Source organism: Diceros bicornis, chromosome 20 (assembly GCF_020826845.1).
Source record: "Diceros bicornis minor isolate mBicDic1 chromosome 20, mDicBic1.mat.cur, whole genome shotgun sequence".
Lineage (NCBI taxonomy): Eukaryota > Metazoa > Chordata > Mammalia > Perissodactyla > Rhinocerotidae > Diceros > Diceros bicornis.
This window is the reverse complement of record NC_080759.1, coordinates 2,647,798-2,662,414: the sequence shown is the minus strand read 5'-3', so window position 1 is coordinate 2,662,414 and position 14,617 is coordinate 2,647,798. Positions and strand designations below refer to the sequence as shown.

At 39.0% G+C, this 14,617-nt stretch overlaps 1 protein-coding gene across 4 annotated transcripts in view; it reads left to right on the top strand.

Annotated features, from left to right (window-relative positions):
* Positions 1–14,617, top strand: part of LOC131418962 (ral guanine nucleotide dissociation stimulator-like 3) — a 167,192-nt gene that overhangs the window by 50,746 nt on the left and 101,829 nt on the right. For 3 of the 4 annotated variants that reach the window (XR_009223103.1, XM_058563527.1, XM_058563534.1), the window contains one exon: positions 6,241–6,740. The exons of the other annotated variant lie outside the window; for it this stretch is intronic. Coding sequence is in view for 2 of the 3 variants with exons in the window: in XM_058563527.1 (XP_058419510.1) it covers positions 6,241–6,425 (185 nt within the window). In the remaining variant the exon portion in view is untranslated. Of the gene's footprint in view, positions 1–6,240; positions 6,741–14,617 lie in introns of those variants that run through there. 4 annotated transcript variants of the gene reach the window in all.

Below are 14,617 nucleotides of genomic sequence, written 5' to 3'. Positions count from 1 at the left end.
ACACTAAGCTTCTCACTATTAAAAATTAAAATAAATAAACTTTGAAAAGGAAAAAAGTGATCTTTGCAATTTTGTACAGAATCTATATAATGGGTGCATCCTTATAAATGGAGGAAAGGTAACAAATTTAACTCTTTTGGTTAGTTAACACAGTATTATATTTTGTATATTACCAATTTTGAGATTATTTGTATTTAAAAATACTGCTTCAAACCCCTAAATCATTGTAAGTGGTAGAGTCTGCCATCTGCCTTGGCTGAACAATTATATACAGTGTCAGCCAAAATTCTTCCATTCCTGTATAATCTTATATATGGGTGGTAATGGTGGGTTATTATAGATTGTTTAAACACGTGCGTATCACAAAATACAAGTGGCCATTAAAAATTAAAATATTCACCAAATACAAGGTTATCTGATTCCTAGAAAAAGAAAACAATACTGTAACATTAAGGCTAAAACTGTCAAAAAGGAAGCCAAGATAGACTCAAGTCAAGCTTTTGCTGAAAAGTTATTTGGCTCATCTTTGAAACTTTATCTTGTTTATTATGTAAGCAAGATACTTTCAGAGACTGGAATATGGAAAGTGCTTATTGGTAAGTTAACATTGTGATCATTTATTTTGTAAATGTTAATACGAGAGAAGTAATTCTCTTTTGGGCCGGCCCCGTGGCTTAGCAGTTAAGTGCACGCGCTCTGCTGCTGGTGGCCAGGGTTCGGATCCCGGGAGCGCACTGACGCACCGCTTCTCTGGCCATGCTGAGGCTGTGTCCCACATACAGCAACCAGAAGGATGTGCAGCTATGACATACAAATATCTACTGGGGCTTTGAGGGGAAAAAATAAATAAATAAAATCTTAAAAAAAAAAAGAAGTAATTCACTTCCTACTATATTAGGATTTTCAAGTTCTGCTAAATCTAAGGCCACATTACTGGCAAGTTGGGATACCTCTAGACATCTGAAAAATATGAGTCCTACAGAGAAACATATAAATTCTCTCTTCATCTTGTTCTAAATTCTAAAACATTCTAAGGTTTTGGAACAAACCAATGACATTCCAAATTTACAGTAAGGCTGCATGTGCCGTACATGATCCTATAAGAAGAGAAATCCGAATTTTAAATAGAGGAGATTGTGTACAAAAATAAAGTACATTTTCACGTCTGAAAGGGTATTTCAAGAAAGAAGGGATTCTCAGAACATGTGGTAAATGGTAAATAACTTACCAGGGGCTCTCTAAAGGAAAACATATTGTGGAAAAAAGATCTTAAATGCAGAGAGCTAAAAGATCTTAAATGCTGGAATCCTTATGATGAAACAGACGTTGAACTACTTTTTCTTAAAGTTTAAAATGCATCTTATCTTCCAAACAAATACCACCTCTCTGCCTTGTCGCTTACCTGGGCATGGTGACGTGTTTGAATCATTTTTCTAATTCATTGGCTCTTAAACTTGATGGGCAGCAGAAGCACCTGGAGGCCTTGTTGAAACCCAGATTGCCAGGCCCCACCCCAGAGTTTCCAGTTCAGCAGGTGTGCAGCAGCACCTGAGAATTTGCATTTCTACCCGGTTCCCAGGTTATGCTGATGCTGCTGGTCCAGGGACCCCACTTTGAGAACCACAGCCTAACTTACACCCTATATATGGTTACCAAATCCATTATTTCATCATTTGTCTGCTACTTTTCTTTTATCACATCAGCACCTTAGCTCCGAATCTCCTCATCTAGCATTGGCAATACTTGGAGAGTTTAACAACTGGTCCTCCTTTCTGGCTCAATTCTCCCTCTTCCTCTTGATACTACATTCTCTTGCTAGGTAATTCTTCCTTAAACATCAGTTCATCATAGATCTTCCTTGCTCAAAATCTCATGGCTCTTATGCTGAGCACAAGACATTTTAAATTCTCTACTTGGCTCATAAGGTCTGGAATAGCCTGTAGAATGTGGACAACCTATTCCCTACCCTGCCTACTATAAAGGAGTATGTGAGGATTACATAAGATATGCACAATGATGCTTGTTATGCACAGTGTGACATTCTATAAAGTCACTGTGAACACTGAGTCAGTGAATATGACCCACTGCTCCTACGAGAAATGCAGGGTTAGGTTGCTGCAAGCCTTAGTCACATTTTCTTCAACTGATCAATACGTAGCCTTATTCTCTGTGTGTTTCTCTTTAAAGTCACCTTATTTAAAATATATTGTTGATATATTAACATTGAACTCACACCAACAGCACTGTACCTCATGTCTGAAAGAAGCTTGTCGAACACACATACTTTCTCTGTAAAGGCATGTCACAATCTCTTGCCCTGAGGAACACCAGGCAGCATTGCAGCGCTACACATGGGGGACATATTGAACAGCAAAGTCACCAACACAAGGCACAAAAAGATGAGAAATGAGGCACTAAATAGACTGCAAGAAGGACACTTGTTTACAGCATGGGCTGAAACAAGAGGGCAGAGCGTCACCTTGTTCCCCTCAGCTGGGAACGTGCATGTCGAGTGACTCAAGTTTTTCACCACTTTGTGCATATCTGCAAATGGACATGAAAGCCCTGTGAGTGTTTATTTGGAGGCTGTCAGTACATTTTAGCTAGTGTGCAAGTGTGCAAACACGGAATCCACAAATAATGAGGATCAACTATACTATGAAAGCATCTTTTCAAAACCAGAGTATTGCTTATATATAAGAGCAATAATGATAACATAACAGCTAACATTTTAGTGCCTACTATGCGCCAGGAGCTCTTCTAAGCACTTTACATAAGTTAATGCATTTCAGTCTCACTGAAACCCTATGAGACAGGAGTTCTCAGTAGCCTCATTTTATAGATGAGAAAACTAAATCTCAGAGAGTAAATACTTTGCACAGGTTCCCCAGTTAAAAGTGGAATAACTGGGATTGGTGCCCAGACAAACTGGTCCAAAGCACACAGCCTCAACCACTGTGGTAGGAATGTGAGCGAATTTTCTAGCACGCCCCGAAAAGCCTCTTCTTCTCCAGTCAGTGTGGTCTCTCACATACATATTCAATCATCAAACATTTTCTGAGTGCCCCAAAGGTGTCAGGTACTGTGTTTAGATACTGGAGGGACAAATAGAATGTTGACACAAATAATCCATGACCAATCTATAAATCAAAATTGGGTTGAGTTTATGATGAGCCAACATTTGAGGGCCATATAGCCGGGGAGAGTCCTTTCACTAAGAAATGGAGCACTCCAAAGAAGTGGGGTGTACAGAGTGGTTATATACCATCAAAGAGCATGTTTCACATGTGATTGCAATGTTCCTTTCATAATAGCCGTGACATTGACCTTTCAGCACGTTGATTGATGGACACAGTAGGTATCAGGTCTGCTGTCTCCATGGATGTGGCTGTTGTCTCGAGTTGGGTGGTCACAGGATGAGCACAGCAATCAAATCCTAGCCTAGGGAGAAATGCTTATCCTTAAGGAAATGCCAATGTGGGAGAAGTTGCATTTATCACATCAGCACCTTAGGTCATTGTTTTTGTCTTTGGGACATGTTAATTGCTTAAAGCTGATATACAATGGATGAACAGAGGCTACAGGCCCCTTTTGGGGGGGGGAAAAAAAACAAGGTCAAGCCTAATTAGTTTTACACCAAATGGCTTCCTCATATGCTCCAATATATCCTATTGCTTGCCATTTATTTATGAAGAAGAAGGATAGTCTCAGCTTTAAGGAGCTCACTGTCAATGAGACATGAAAAAAACAACAGTTAAGAAAAAGTAGATAAGTACAAGGTCCCCGAGTGGCGACATCAAAAGGGGTCTCTAAATGGAGACCTCCCAGGAAAAGTGTCCAAGAGGAAGGAACATTTGACATGAGTTTAGATTGAGAAATAGGAATTAAGTTGATCAAAAAAGAGGGTAGGAAGACAGAAGAAACACATATAAAAAGACAGATATAAAGGATGCTAAGGATTTCAGAGTATGGGGGTATTTTTAAGGCTGGAAAAAAGCCAACATGTAGGAAACAGTGGGTGATGAGGCTAAAGATGAGGACAGCAAGAGAAAGCCTGCGTGTCCAGCTCAGGAGTCTGAATGTTCTCTCAGATGCTCTGAGCAGTCATTGTAGCAGTCTAAGCAGATATCAGATTTAAGCAAATTTAGATTCTAGAAGGTAACTCTGGAGGTATTGTGGAGGAAAGATTAGAAGAAATTAAGACTGGAAGTAGAGGGACCTGTTGGGAGACTGGGCAGCGATCCAGATAAATAGGCCTTGGTTCAGGCCGGGGGTCTGCAGGTGGAGGAGGCCAGGAGGTGGGAAGCAGTGCTGGGCTCCTGGAGGAGGAAACTGAGCTGCCTCTCAGTCACAGGAAGACTGTGCCTGTCATGGCCTCCCCACCCCCATGCCCAAACGCCATGTTCCTTTCTACGTCTGTACCTTTCCCCTCTTCTTCCATTTGAAATCCTCATTCTTTCTTCCCTCCACCTGCCCAAAAGTGATCCATTTGAGGACTTGATCTAGTCTACCTCTCCTAAGGAGCTGTCCTTAATTACATTTTCTGAATAACATTCCCAATTTTTTTAGGTTCTGTAATACAACATACACTAAATACCTTGGCAGAACCTAATTACATCTTGCAAACAGTTTCATGTATGTGGAGGAGCTTGGAACCTTATAATTCTTTGTATTTTCTTCAATACCTACCACAAATATCTTGCACATATAGGTCAATGGATGTCCAGTAAAGTTCAATAAAGAAGAAGCACCTTTTATAAGCTAAGAACTTTTATGAGCTCAGTTATTCCTTTAGATCAGCTGCTGGAACCATTTGTCTTTCTCCACAGGTCAACAGTGTTGCCCAGCACAAATGAATTTTACACCTTCTCAAACTCAATAGAGCAAAGATGGAACTTCATTCCCCCTGCAAGCCCTACTGCCCCAGAGAAAAGCAAAAACAACGTGTGACATCTAATTCTTTCTTCACATTCTCATGTCAAATTGCAACTGTTTTCCAGATGCTAACTGGTTTTCATTCTTAAAACTGACAGAAAAGATTCTCATTATTTCTTTCTTTCCTTTTTTTTGGGGGGAGGAAGGTCAGCCTTGAGCTAACTTCTGATGTCAATCCTCCTCTTTTTGCTGAGCAATATTGGCCCTGGGCTAACATCTGTGCCCATCTTCTTCTACTGTATATGGGATTCCGCCACACCATGGCTTGACAAGAGGTGCATTGGTGCGCGCCTGGGATCTGAACCTGTGAACCCGGGGCTACCACAGCAGAGTGTGCGCAATTAACTGCTGTGCCACCGAGCCGACCCCTCTGTTTATTTCTAAAGCTGAAATGTCTAAATCGTTCTCCAGGCTAGTTGGAGTTTCCATAAAATGAAAATGTACATTCCAGAAAAATCCTTAACTTTCCAGAATAATCCTTAATATATTATGGTAAACACCTTGGCAAAATGTCACTGATTTTCAATGTCAGTGCCTCCACAAGGGTATCCTTGCATTGTGGTCCCTCCCAACCACCTCTCACTTTGCCCCTCCCCAGGCTCATGGGCTCAAAGTGTTTACTGAGCACTAAGAATGATCAGAGTCTGAGGGAGACTTCAAGGATTGTCTGTTTTCTGACCCCAACCATCTCTCTCCATCTCTCCTTTAACCTCTATTTTTCTTACTCTGGTTTCTACTTTAGTTCTTTACTTGTCTTGTGAATTTTTGTTTTGTGGCTTATAATTACCATGTAAATTCATATTACTTTTTGCCTTAGAGTTTAGAAAGAACTTACATTAAACAAGGTTTTTTTCCCAGCTCTTTGATGTGTCTAATACCTTCCAACGCAATTCAAGTGGCTTCTTGTTCTTATATCTCCATCATTATTCCTTCAGAATTATGTTCACCCCACACTTTTGATCTGACCAATGATGCTTTACTCTTTAAACTTTTCTATGCCAAGACTCCCATGAGGAATCCCTCAAGCACCATCAGCTAGGCAACCCCACATTCCTCACATCTGTTTCTGATACCAGCCCTGATATCTGTTCCCCAGCATTGAACCCACCATATATGGGGTTAAATCAAAAAGCACTCATTCCCCCTTCTCTGCTTCTCTAAGTTATATTCACATGTAGATATGGGTTGTTTTACCCTTTGTGTTCCTGAATTCCACAAGACAAATGGAGGTAATAAATTGTTGAAAGCCCAGGTGTCTACAAACTGAAACTCTGACTAATTACCAGTTCTTGTGGTTTGTTACAGGGAGACTGAGATCTCAAAATTATCAAGAAGCTGAAGCTCCCCAACTCCCGCTTCCTGGCGCCGAATCCACCATTCATCACAGGGACAGACAAACAGAGGACACCTGCAGCTCCCCTAACTCAGCTAAACGCAGGCTGATGGGAGGACGCCGAACTGCAAAGCCGCAGCTCCCCTCCCCCACCTAAAACCTTGTAAACTGTAATCGTTAATTGGCAGCAGTTGCCGTCCACACCCCAAGGCCAAATTTCTGGTGATGAGAGAAGATTGGTTGATGGAGCCCTAGATCTCCCGCTGTAGATAGAGATGACAGCCGGCTTGGCGCCAGAAGACTGGGATCACTCCTCCAACAAATAATCAGTCACCAAGGATATATTATTTCCCACAGACTTTCCTTTAAAAGCCTCAACTCCTAATGCCTCAGGAGGACTGTGGATTTTGGGGCATGTGCCCACTACAGCCTCATTTTGCTGGCAAAATTAAACCACTTTTCTTTTCCTCGGTCCCTGGTCATTGCGTTCATTGATTCGGTTACGGTGACAGGGTCCTGGGTTTTTCTGGCTACATTTCCTTGATTTGTTCCTAAATAAAGATGTTTCTGAAACTAATATAAATTGTACCAACTGGTCATTGTATAAAAATCACTATCACAGATATTTTAAAGAGAACAAATGGAAAAGAATATTAAATTCTTCAGATAACTTTGCAATCAAATGAGGCATTGAGGGGAGCAGGGGGCACTGATTAGACCAGGATCCTAAGAGAAGAATTTTAAGTCAATTTCAAATGAGGTTAAAACTGGAATGAGCAAGTATATTACCAGTTATCTGAAATCATAAGCATTTCTCTGACCTTTGAGAATTTATTTGCATATAAACTGTACCACATGTGGGGTAAGAGTGCTGATATTGTTTAATTTCTTTTTATTATTCAGCACTTGGTAATAGATGTGGCTATTCACAATTAATAAATATAATGTGGAGAGACTCAACTTTCAACTGCCTGATATTATCAATTCTTACATAAAGCTAGAGTTTTAAAGATCAAATTTCATTCTAGTTACCTCTCAACTAGTCCACTTATGTCAGAAAGATGTTGAGTTTTAGGAAAATACTTCAAAACACAAATTTTATATGTAATTTCAAAAGCAAAAAATTAGTTAAAAACTGGGTGGTAACCAGTTTTGCTACCATATATTAATATTTAGCATGGGAGCAAACATTTTTAGAGAATATAATTGATATTTGCCTGTTTGTATATTGTAGAATGTTAAAGGAGTTACAGTTTTAATAGTATTTCAAATACCAGAGAATAAAAAACAGAATTGTGTCAGTTTTATGAAATAGTTTTTTAGACATAGCAGATTTTCAGAGCACATTATTTGAAAATAAAACAATCAGTTAGTGAGGTTTAAGCAATGTGGTTTTATTTTAAACTTGCTCATTCTATAGGAGCATCAATAAAAGCCCTCCAGGAGTAGGTGACCCTCTTTCTTCCTCATGAGCACCAGCTGTATTTTCTTTAAGCATCAAACTCTCCGGCAACACCACAACCCTCAACTCCGTTTAGTTGAGAAAATTCTTTATGAGTCATGTGTTTTTTCTAGGGGTATGGAGCTCCCAGACTTATTAACTACAGAGAGAGTAAGAGTCAGAACACATTCAACAAACTCCATTGTACTCAGGTGAGAGGGCAGGTGACTGAACGCACATCTGAAGAAGAACTTAGAGGATGCTTTCTGACTCTGCTTCGTGCCTCTGACTAAGCTGTCCTAGACATCCCCGTTACGGCCACGGAAAAACACAGGCAGCCTTGATGGACCAGAAATCCTCCTATGGCCATCATTTGTACAGAGTAAACTGGCTTAAGACCTCTCGTTTCCTGCTGCAGTGGTAATTTACAGACATACAGAACTGCCATCTAGTGACTAAGAAGAAAACAGCAAGGTGCTTTACAAGAACAGTGAAATTGTGAGTTTTTTAAAGAAGAACAGTGAAGCACTAAAGTTGGTAAAGTTGACACAAGGTGGCACACGAAAGTTATAATGAACCTGAAAAATGTGTAGGTGAACTAATCAGTTGCTCTCTCTGCCTCTAAAACATGTCTTGACATCTGACTCATAAATAATATAGTTTAAATATAGTAGAATAACTTTGGAAATAAACTTCTCATCTCATCTCATCCAATGCTGTTGGCAGGACCTGGTATTAAATAGCCAGACGGTGAGTACCCATGTTGAAGTACCATTTTTATCACGGTGGAGAGAATATGAGGCATAAAACCCAACAGACTGATGTTCAGATCTTCCCTCTTATCCTTGATCAATTTTGTAAACATGGTTTTCTTTATCAGTTAAATATGAATTATAATAGTTACTTTAAAAGATTACTGTAAGAATTGCATGAGATAATACAATAAAGGAACCGGTGCACAGTAGATTGACAGTTAATTCTCCTTCTTTGTCTCTCTTCTATGACACATACACAAATCATCTAAGAAGAGAACCCGCCTATACAATAAACTCATAACAAAGAGTCAATAGCTCCAGAAGTAAGGAACATCATTGTCGAGTGCTTAACCTCAACTGCTTCCAAATACTGTTAACTCTCAATTAGTTTTATGTGTTTTCTGTCTTCCAGACACTTCACTGGCTACAAAGAAAGGAGAAGGTGTGAAATTTAAATTCATCCATTTCACCCTCGAATGGCCAAGCTGTAATATCAGGTGTTTTAAATCACCTAGTTCATCAGGTTTTCTGCTTATTACTGTATATTTTACCACGGTTCATAGCCCGAGAAAAATAGAAAATCATCACAATTTTACACACGTGAATATATATCTTGACTATTACAGCTGGAATCTTAATATATAATAATAAATATAAAATTATATAATTATATATATAAATTATATAAAATATAATAAATAATATAATAATAATAAATTAACATGTTGTACATGTTTTGTCCTTGTTGATAATATAGAATACTTTTGTCCAGATTTTCTTTGGCATTTTCATATATAATGAAGAACTCAGTAATATATGCCCTGGAGATAAGGATTCAGAAAAATCTAACATACTATCCTAGTCATGCCTCAAAAAAAAAAAAAAAAAGCTATAAAAATAATGAGAGGATATTTTGAAGGCACTATTATTCTTATTTCCAGCTTTGTTTCCCTTTACCTCTTTTTAATCTTTCTCCATCTTATTCGCTATTTGCTAATCATCTCACAGTAATTAAGTAACCCTCAGCTGAGTCCACCATGCCTCTTCAAGTGCCCCAGCCTGATGTAGGTCTCAGCTTTGACAAAAAGAAGCTGGGAAAACCTGTTTTGTGGCACTATTCTTAAGAGTATCTTTACTCTTACAATAATAGCTATAGTTTTGAGAGGCACCAATGGATTACAAAATGAAGTACTCGACCAATGTTGTATCCTCATTTTCCCTCCAGGGGAGCACAACTTTCATGTGAAATGCAGGGCTGCTGGTTTATTGTTTTTTCCTTTCAAGATATTTTATTACTTGTAAAACATAATAGGGTTAATAGTGATATGTGAGTAACAATATAAACTTACAAACTGGAAAAACCTGCTATTTTAGTGTCATAATTTTATATACTGTAATAAGCAGTAATACTTTCATAATGTAGTATCTTGATTGATCATAAATTTTTTCCTGGATCATTTTTATGCTAATTCATTTATTAGATTACTAAATTTATACTTTTATGATCTTTATTTTCAATAAATATAATTAAAGGGACATCAGTTGTTCTTGACAAGTGAAAGGTCACAAAACATTTTTGATAATTTTTAAGTTTAAGGAGGATATGTCTGCTTCTTTTTAAAAGAGAAGTCATTTAATATTTGGAAAAGTTTTCAAAAATCATCAAATTCTTTAATTTTACAGAAAGGAATACTACATTCCAGAGAGCCTAAGTACATTTTCACACACTACCCAGAAACAGACCTGGGCCTAGAACTCATGTCTCAGTCGCCTGACTTCTACTGGACCACACTCAAGAGAGCACACCCTCTTCTTACTGGTAATTTCTAATACTAAGTTATTTTCAAAAGCCGAGTTGGGAGAAAGTATAAATAAATTAAACAGATAGTTTTATATAAAAAGTAGCAACTGCTATCCACAATTTCTATCCCATATGAGTGTTTCCTTTCTTGCAGGTTTCCTTTTTTTAATAGTGAGTCCATTTTGGTACAAGAAAAAAAGACATAAAATGTGGCTTCTTTAGTAACAGAAAAAAAAGCTGTGAAAATTAAAAAGACACTAACTAATGTTTCATCTACTAAAGCAACTTAAGAATATTATTTGATTTTAGAAAAGCTCTGAGAGATTTTGTTAAAAATCATATCCTTGTCATTATTAGTCCAACCAAGCACATTTCCACATGACATCTCCTAGAGTGGCCAGTTTTCTGCTGGATCCAGTTGTTGTCAGGTCCAATGTTCTGGCTGGGTAGAGAATGATGCAGCTTCTGAAAAGCATGTGCTCAGTTCCACTTCAAGGTTGATTTCCTCTGCAAAGTCTAAGTGGAAGAAAACATCCCCTTCCACCTGATTGGATTCCCCTGCAGGCTTAGAGAAACAAGGTGGCCTAGCCAGCTGGGCAGACAGGAAGATAAATCAGAGTTTGTCACAATTTTATGACAAATAAGAGAGAAAAGGATTCCACATCCTAACAAGATCTTCTTACTTGTTGAACAACATCTGAACATTTTTTTCGGAGTTTCCAAAATAGCAGATTGAGATTCTATGTTGGAAAGGAAGAAGATAGTCAGTATACTAAAAAATAAATTTTCTCATTTTCTCAATCAGAAAATAGAACTAAATAAAATATATCTTTAGCTATAAGTACCAAAAACATCCAGTTTATCTTCCAGTTATACTTCTGTGTTATGAGAACATGACTGCTTTTCAATATATTTAATATGTACAGTGACTAACACTCATGCCGTTAATTACTTTTGGAATTAGAATAGCCCTATGCCCTTATTGACAGACATCAATCATAATTACTTTTCTCAATTCCTAGTTTCTATTTTGTGCCAGAAAGTACCTGCTGAGACATTCACTTTTTATATTATTCACTTATCGTAAGTCTGTACAATGATAGATGACAACTCAGCCATCTTGAAGGATGGGGTCTCAAATGCCACATCTCACTATTGACAAATCACCTTCTGGTTTGAATGAGAGATGATGAGCACTGTCACCAGAGACATTCGGGAGAAAGGGATTGTGCTCCTTTAGTCTGTCCTTTAGGAGTCTGTGAGACTGCAAATTCTTCATACTGGAAAACCTGAGGGATAACCAAGTCTAGGAATCTTTTTAAAGCTAGGGGACACTTTCTTCTACGTGAAGCTTGCAGCGATGTTTACAAACATAAGAAGAAAAACAAAAAGCCTTCAGGAATCCCCAGTGCTCCATGGATCGGAGTCTGAAAACCACTCGTCTTTTCCATCCTCCACGTTTTACAGATGAGACATAACACAAGCAGTTGGTGGCAACCTGAAGACTAGACTTCATCTCCTGACTGTCACGTCACTCCCACCTCCGACTGCTGTGCAGACCAGACACCTGACAAGATACAGCAGTCACTCCTGGGGATAATTTAGACATTCCCAATTTAGCAACATTTTAGTTGATGTACGTGACAAGGCTATAGAAAAACAAAAGGTATTTACTACCTAAATTGTATAACGTATAGTTAAATGACATTGAAAGTTTTCATTTCACTTACAGCACAATTTTGATGGGCCCAGGGGCCTTCTTTCATCTGCTCACCCTCCCTGACATCTCAAACCTTCTCTGCATTTCTGCTCTTGCTCACTGTGCTCCAGCCACACTGGCTTCTTGCTGCCCACTGACATCCGAGTCACAGTCCCTCCACAGCATCTCTGCAGCCCTGGGACATCTGCATGTCCTCCTGCCCTGTCTCTTCCCTCTGGGCCTTGCTCCAGCCTCCCTGGGCTCTCTAAAGTAGCAACCCACTCATTCCCTAGCTCTCCCCATTGCCTGTCACTTACCTTCTTCATGAAACAGATCATCACATGATAGACTATGTAATTCACTTGTCTGCCTACTTAGCCATTATCTCTCTTACCCAACAAAAACAAACTCTGTGAAGACAGAGATTTTGTAGAAAATTTTTTCCTTAGTGTATCCCAAGCCTGGCATAGAGTAGGTGTTTAAATATTTGTTGAGTAATTGTAGGAGGGAATGAAAGGAGTAATCAGAAGAATGAGCACAGCATGGAAGTAGGTGAAACCATGAAGAGTGGGCATCCTGGGAAGGGAAAGAGGGAGGAAAGATTTTATATCTGGCAACACAGATACCACTGTGCCTTTACTACTTCCTGCATGTCAGCTTGTCGATGTAAATAATCCATAATCAAACTATAAATCAAAATTGGGGTGAGTTTATTATGAGCCAACTTTTGAGGACCGTGGCCCGGGGCCTTCCTTCTCTAAGGAAGGAAGGGCAACAAAGAAGTGGGGTGTACAGAGCAGTTACATACTGTCAAAGAGAAAGTATCACATATGATTGCAATGTCTCTTTTACTATAAGAAGATCCGCCCTGCCAGGTTGCCCTGCCAGAATAGATATAGATGGACACAGCGGGGAGCAGGTCTGCTGTCTCGATGGGCTTGGCTGGTGTCAGGTCTGTTGTCTGGAGCTGGGTGGTCACAGGATGACTGCAGCAATCAAATCCTAGATTAGGGAGAAATGCTTATCCTTAAGGCAATGCCAGTGGCGGGGAAGTTGCATCCTTATCTTAAAGGCATTTACTCTTCTCTTTGGGACATGGCAAAGCAGTTACACAATGCAGGCCACAGGCCTTTTTGGAAAAACAAATTCAGGCCGAATTAGCTTTACCCCAAATGGCTTCCTCATATACTCCAATATATCCTATTGCTTGCCATTTATTTATCAAGCTCAAGGTGTGTCTTTCAAACAGAAATGATTAAGAATAACATGAAGTAGTCACTTACCAACAGATGTCACTGTGGCAACAGAATATTAACAAGTGGCCTTCAAATATAACCATTTTCCCAAATACTATATTTCACTGAGTTAATCAAAAAGGGATTCTTCTCTCTTATACTGACAAATCTCCACTCTGAACTTAGCACTAGAGGTAGTCAATTTTGAATAAAGACCTTTAACATCAAAGCCAGCCAATAGATCCTATTAAAGCAAATCCAAACTCTGGAACACTTGTGTTTTCAGTCACATGCAAATCCTCTCAAACTCAAGATAGGGTCCCGGCTTTGTGCAGATTGAGAAAAGCTTCTCTTCCTCTGTTTCTATTCAGATAGTGCAGGGAAGAGCCCAAAGGGTCTCCTGGTGGAACACGAACAGCTCTTTACATTAGAAATGCAGGCAGTGTTTCCTAGAGTCTTTTCTATAGGCCAAGACATGCTGACTTGCCCAGAGGAGCAAACTTCTGGGCTCCAACAGTAAATAAGACTGTGTGCAGTTTACCACACCAATGAACTACAAAGATGTATCAGGAAATATTTTGAACACCCACACCTAAGCTCTCAGTTTCCCTCTGTCTTATTTCATGACTACCTGAACTGAATTCATTCTCCATCCCCATCCCTTTCGTGATAGTTTTTATTTCCCTGAATCAGCATGTTATAACATCTAAGAGAAATTTATCAAAATACTCTCTTCAAAATAGCTAGCTGAAGTATAGGAGTTGTAGAGGGTCAAGATTTTAAGATGAAAGTGATGTACAGAGTAACTGTACTACAAAATAAAAAGAAAATGAATGAGAACAATGAGAGAAGAAGAAAAAAATGATAAGGAGAAGGAATATAATATAGAGTAAAAGTAAGAAAGAGAGAAAAAAGAAGAAAGAAGGTGTAGGAAAGAGAAAGAGTTAGGGGAAGCATGAGAAATGGCAAAAAGGGGCACGAGCAGAGAGAACACACTGTGGGAAATCAAAATTGACCACCCTGAAATATATCACGTTACTTTGATTATTTTCTCTGGCGGACATTTGACCTTCCCCACTAACTGCCTAAGGGAATTTAACTCTGGGTATGGACAGCCTGGCAGGGTCCTCAATAAGGCCATTCTTTTCAATGTTCTGTTTACCAAATATTTACATTTGTAAAGGTATCTCCCTCCATGTACTGGGAAGGGGGGGTATGGCCTTGTCTCTGGAAACTCTTATCAGTACAGAAGGAGAGGTCTTAAATGTACATACTTTTTTTGTGTGTGTGAGGAAGATCAGCCCTGAGCTAACATCCATGTTAATCCTCCTCTTTTTGCTGAGGAAGACCGGCTCTGAGCTAACATCTATTGTCAATCTTCCTCCTTTTTTTCCCCAAAGCCTCAGTAGATAGTTATA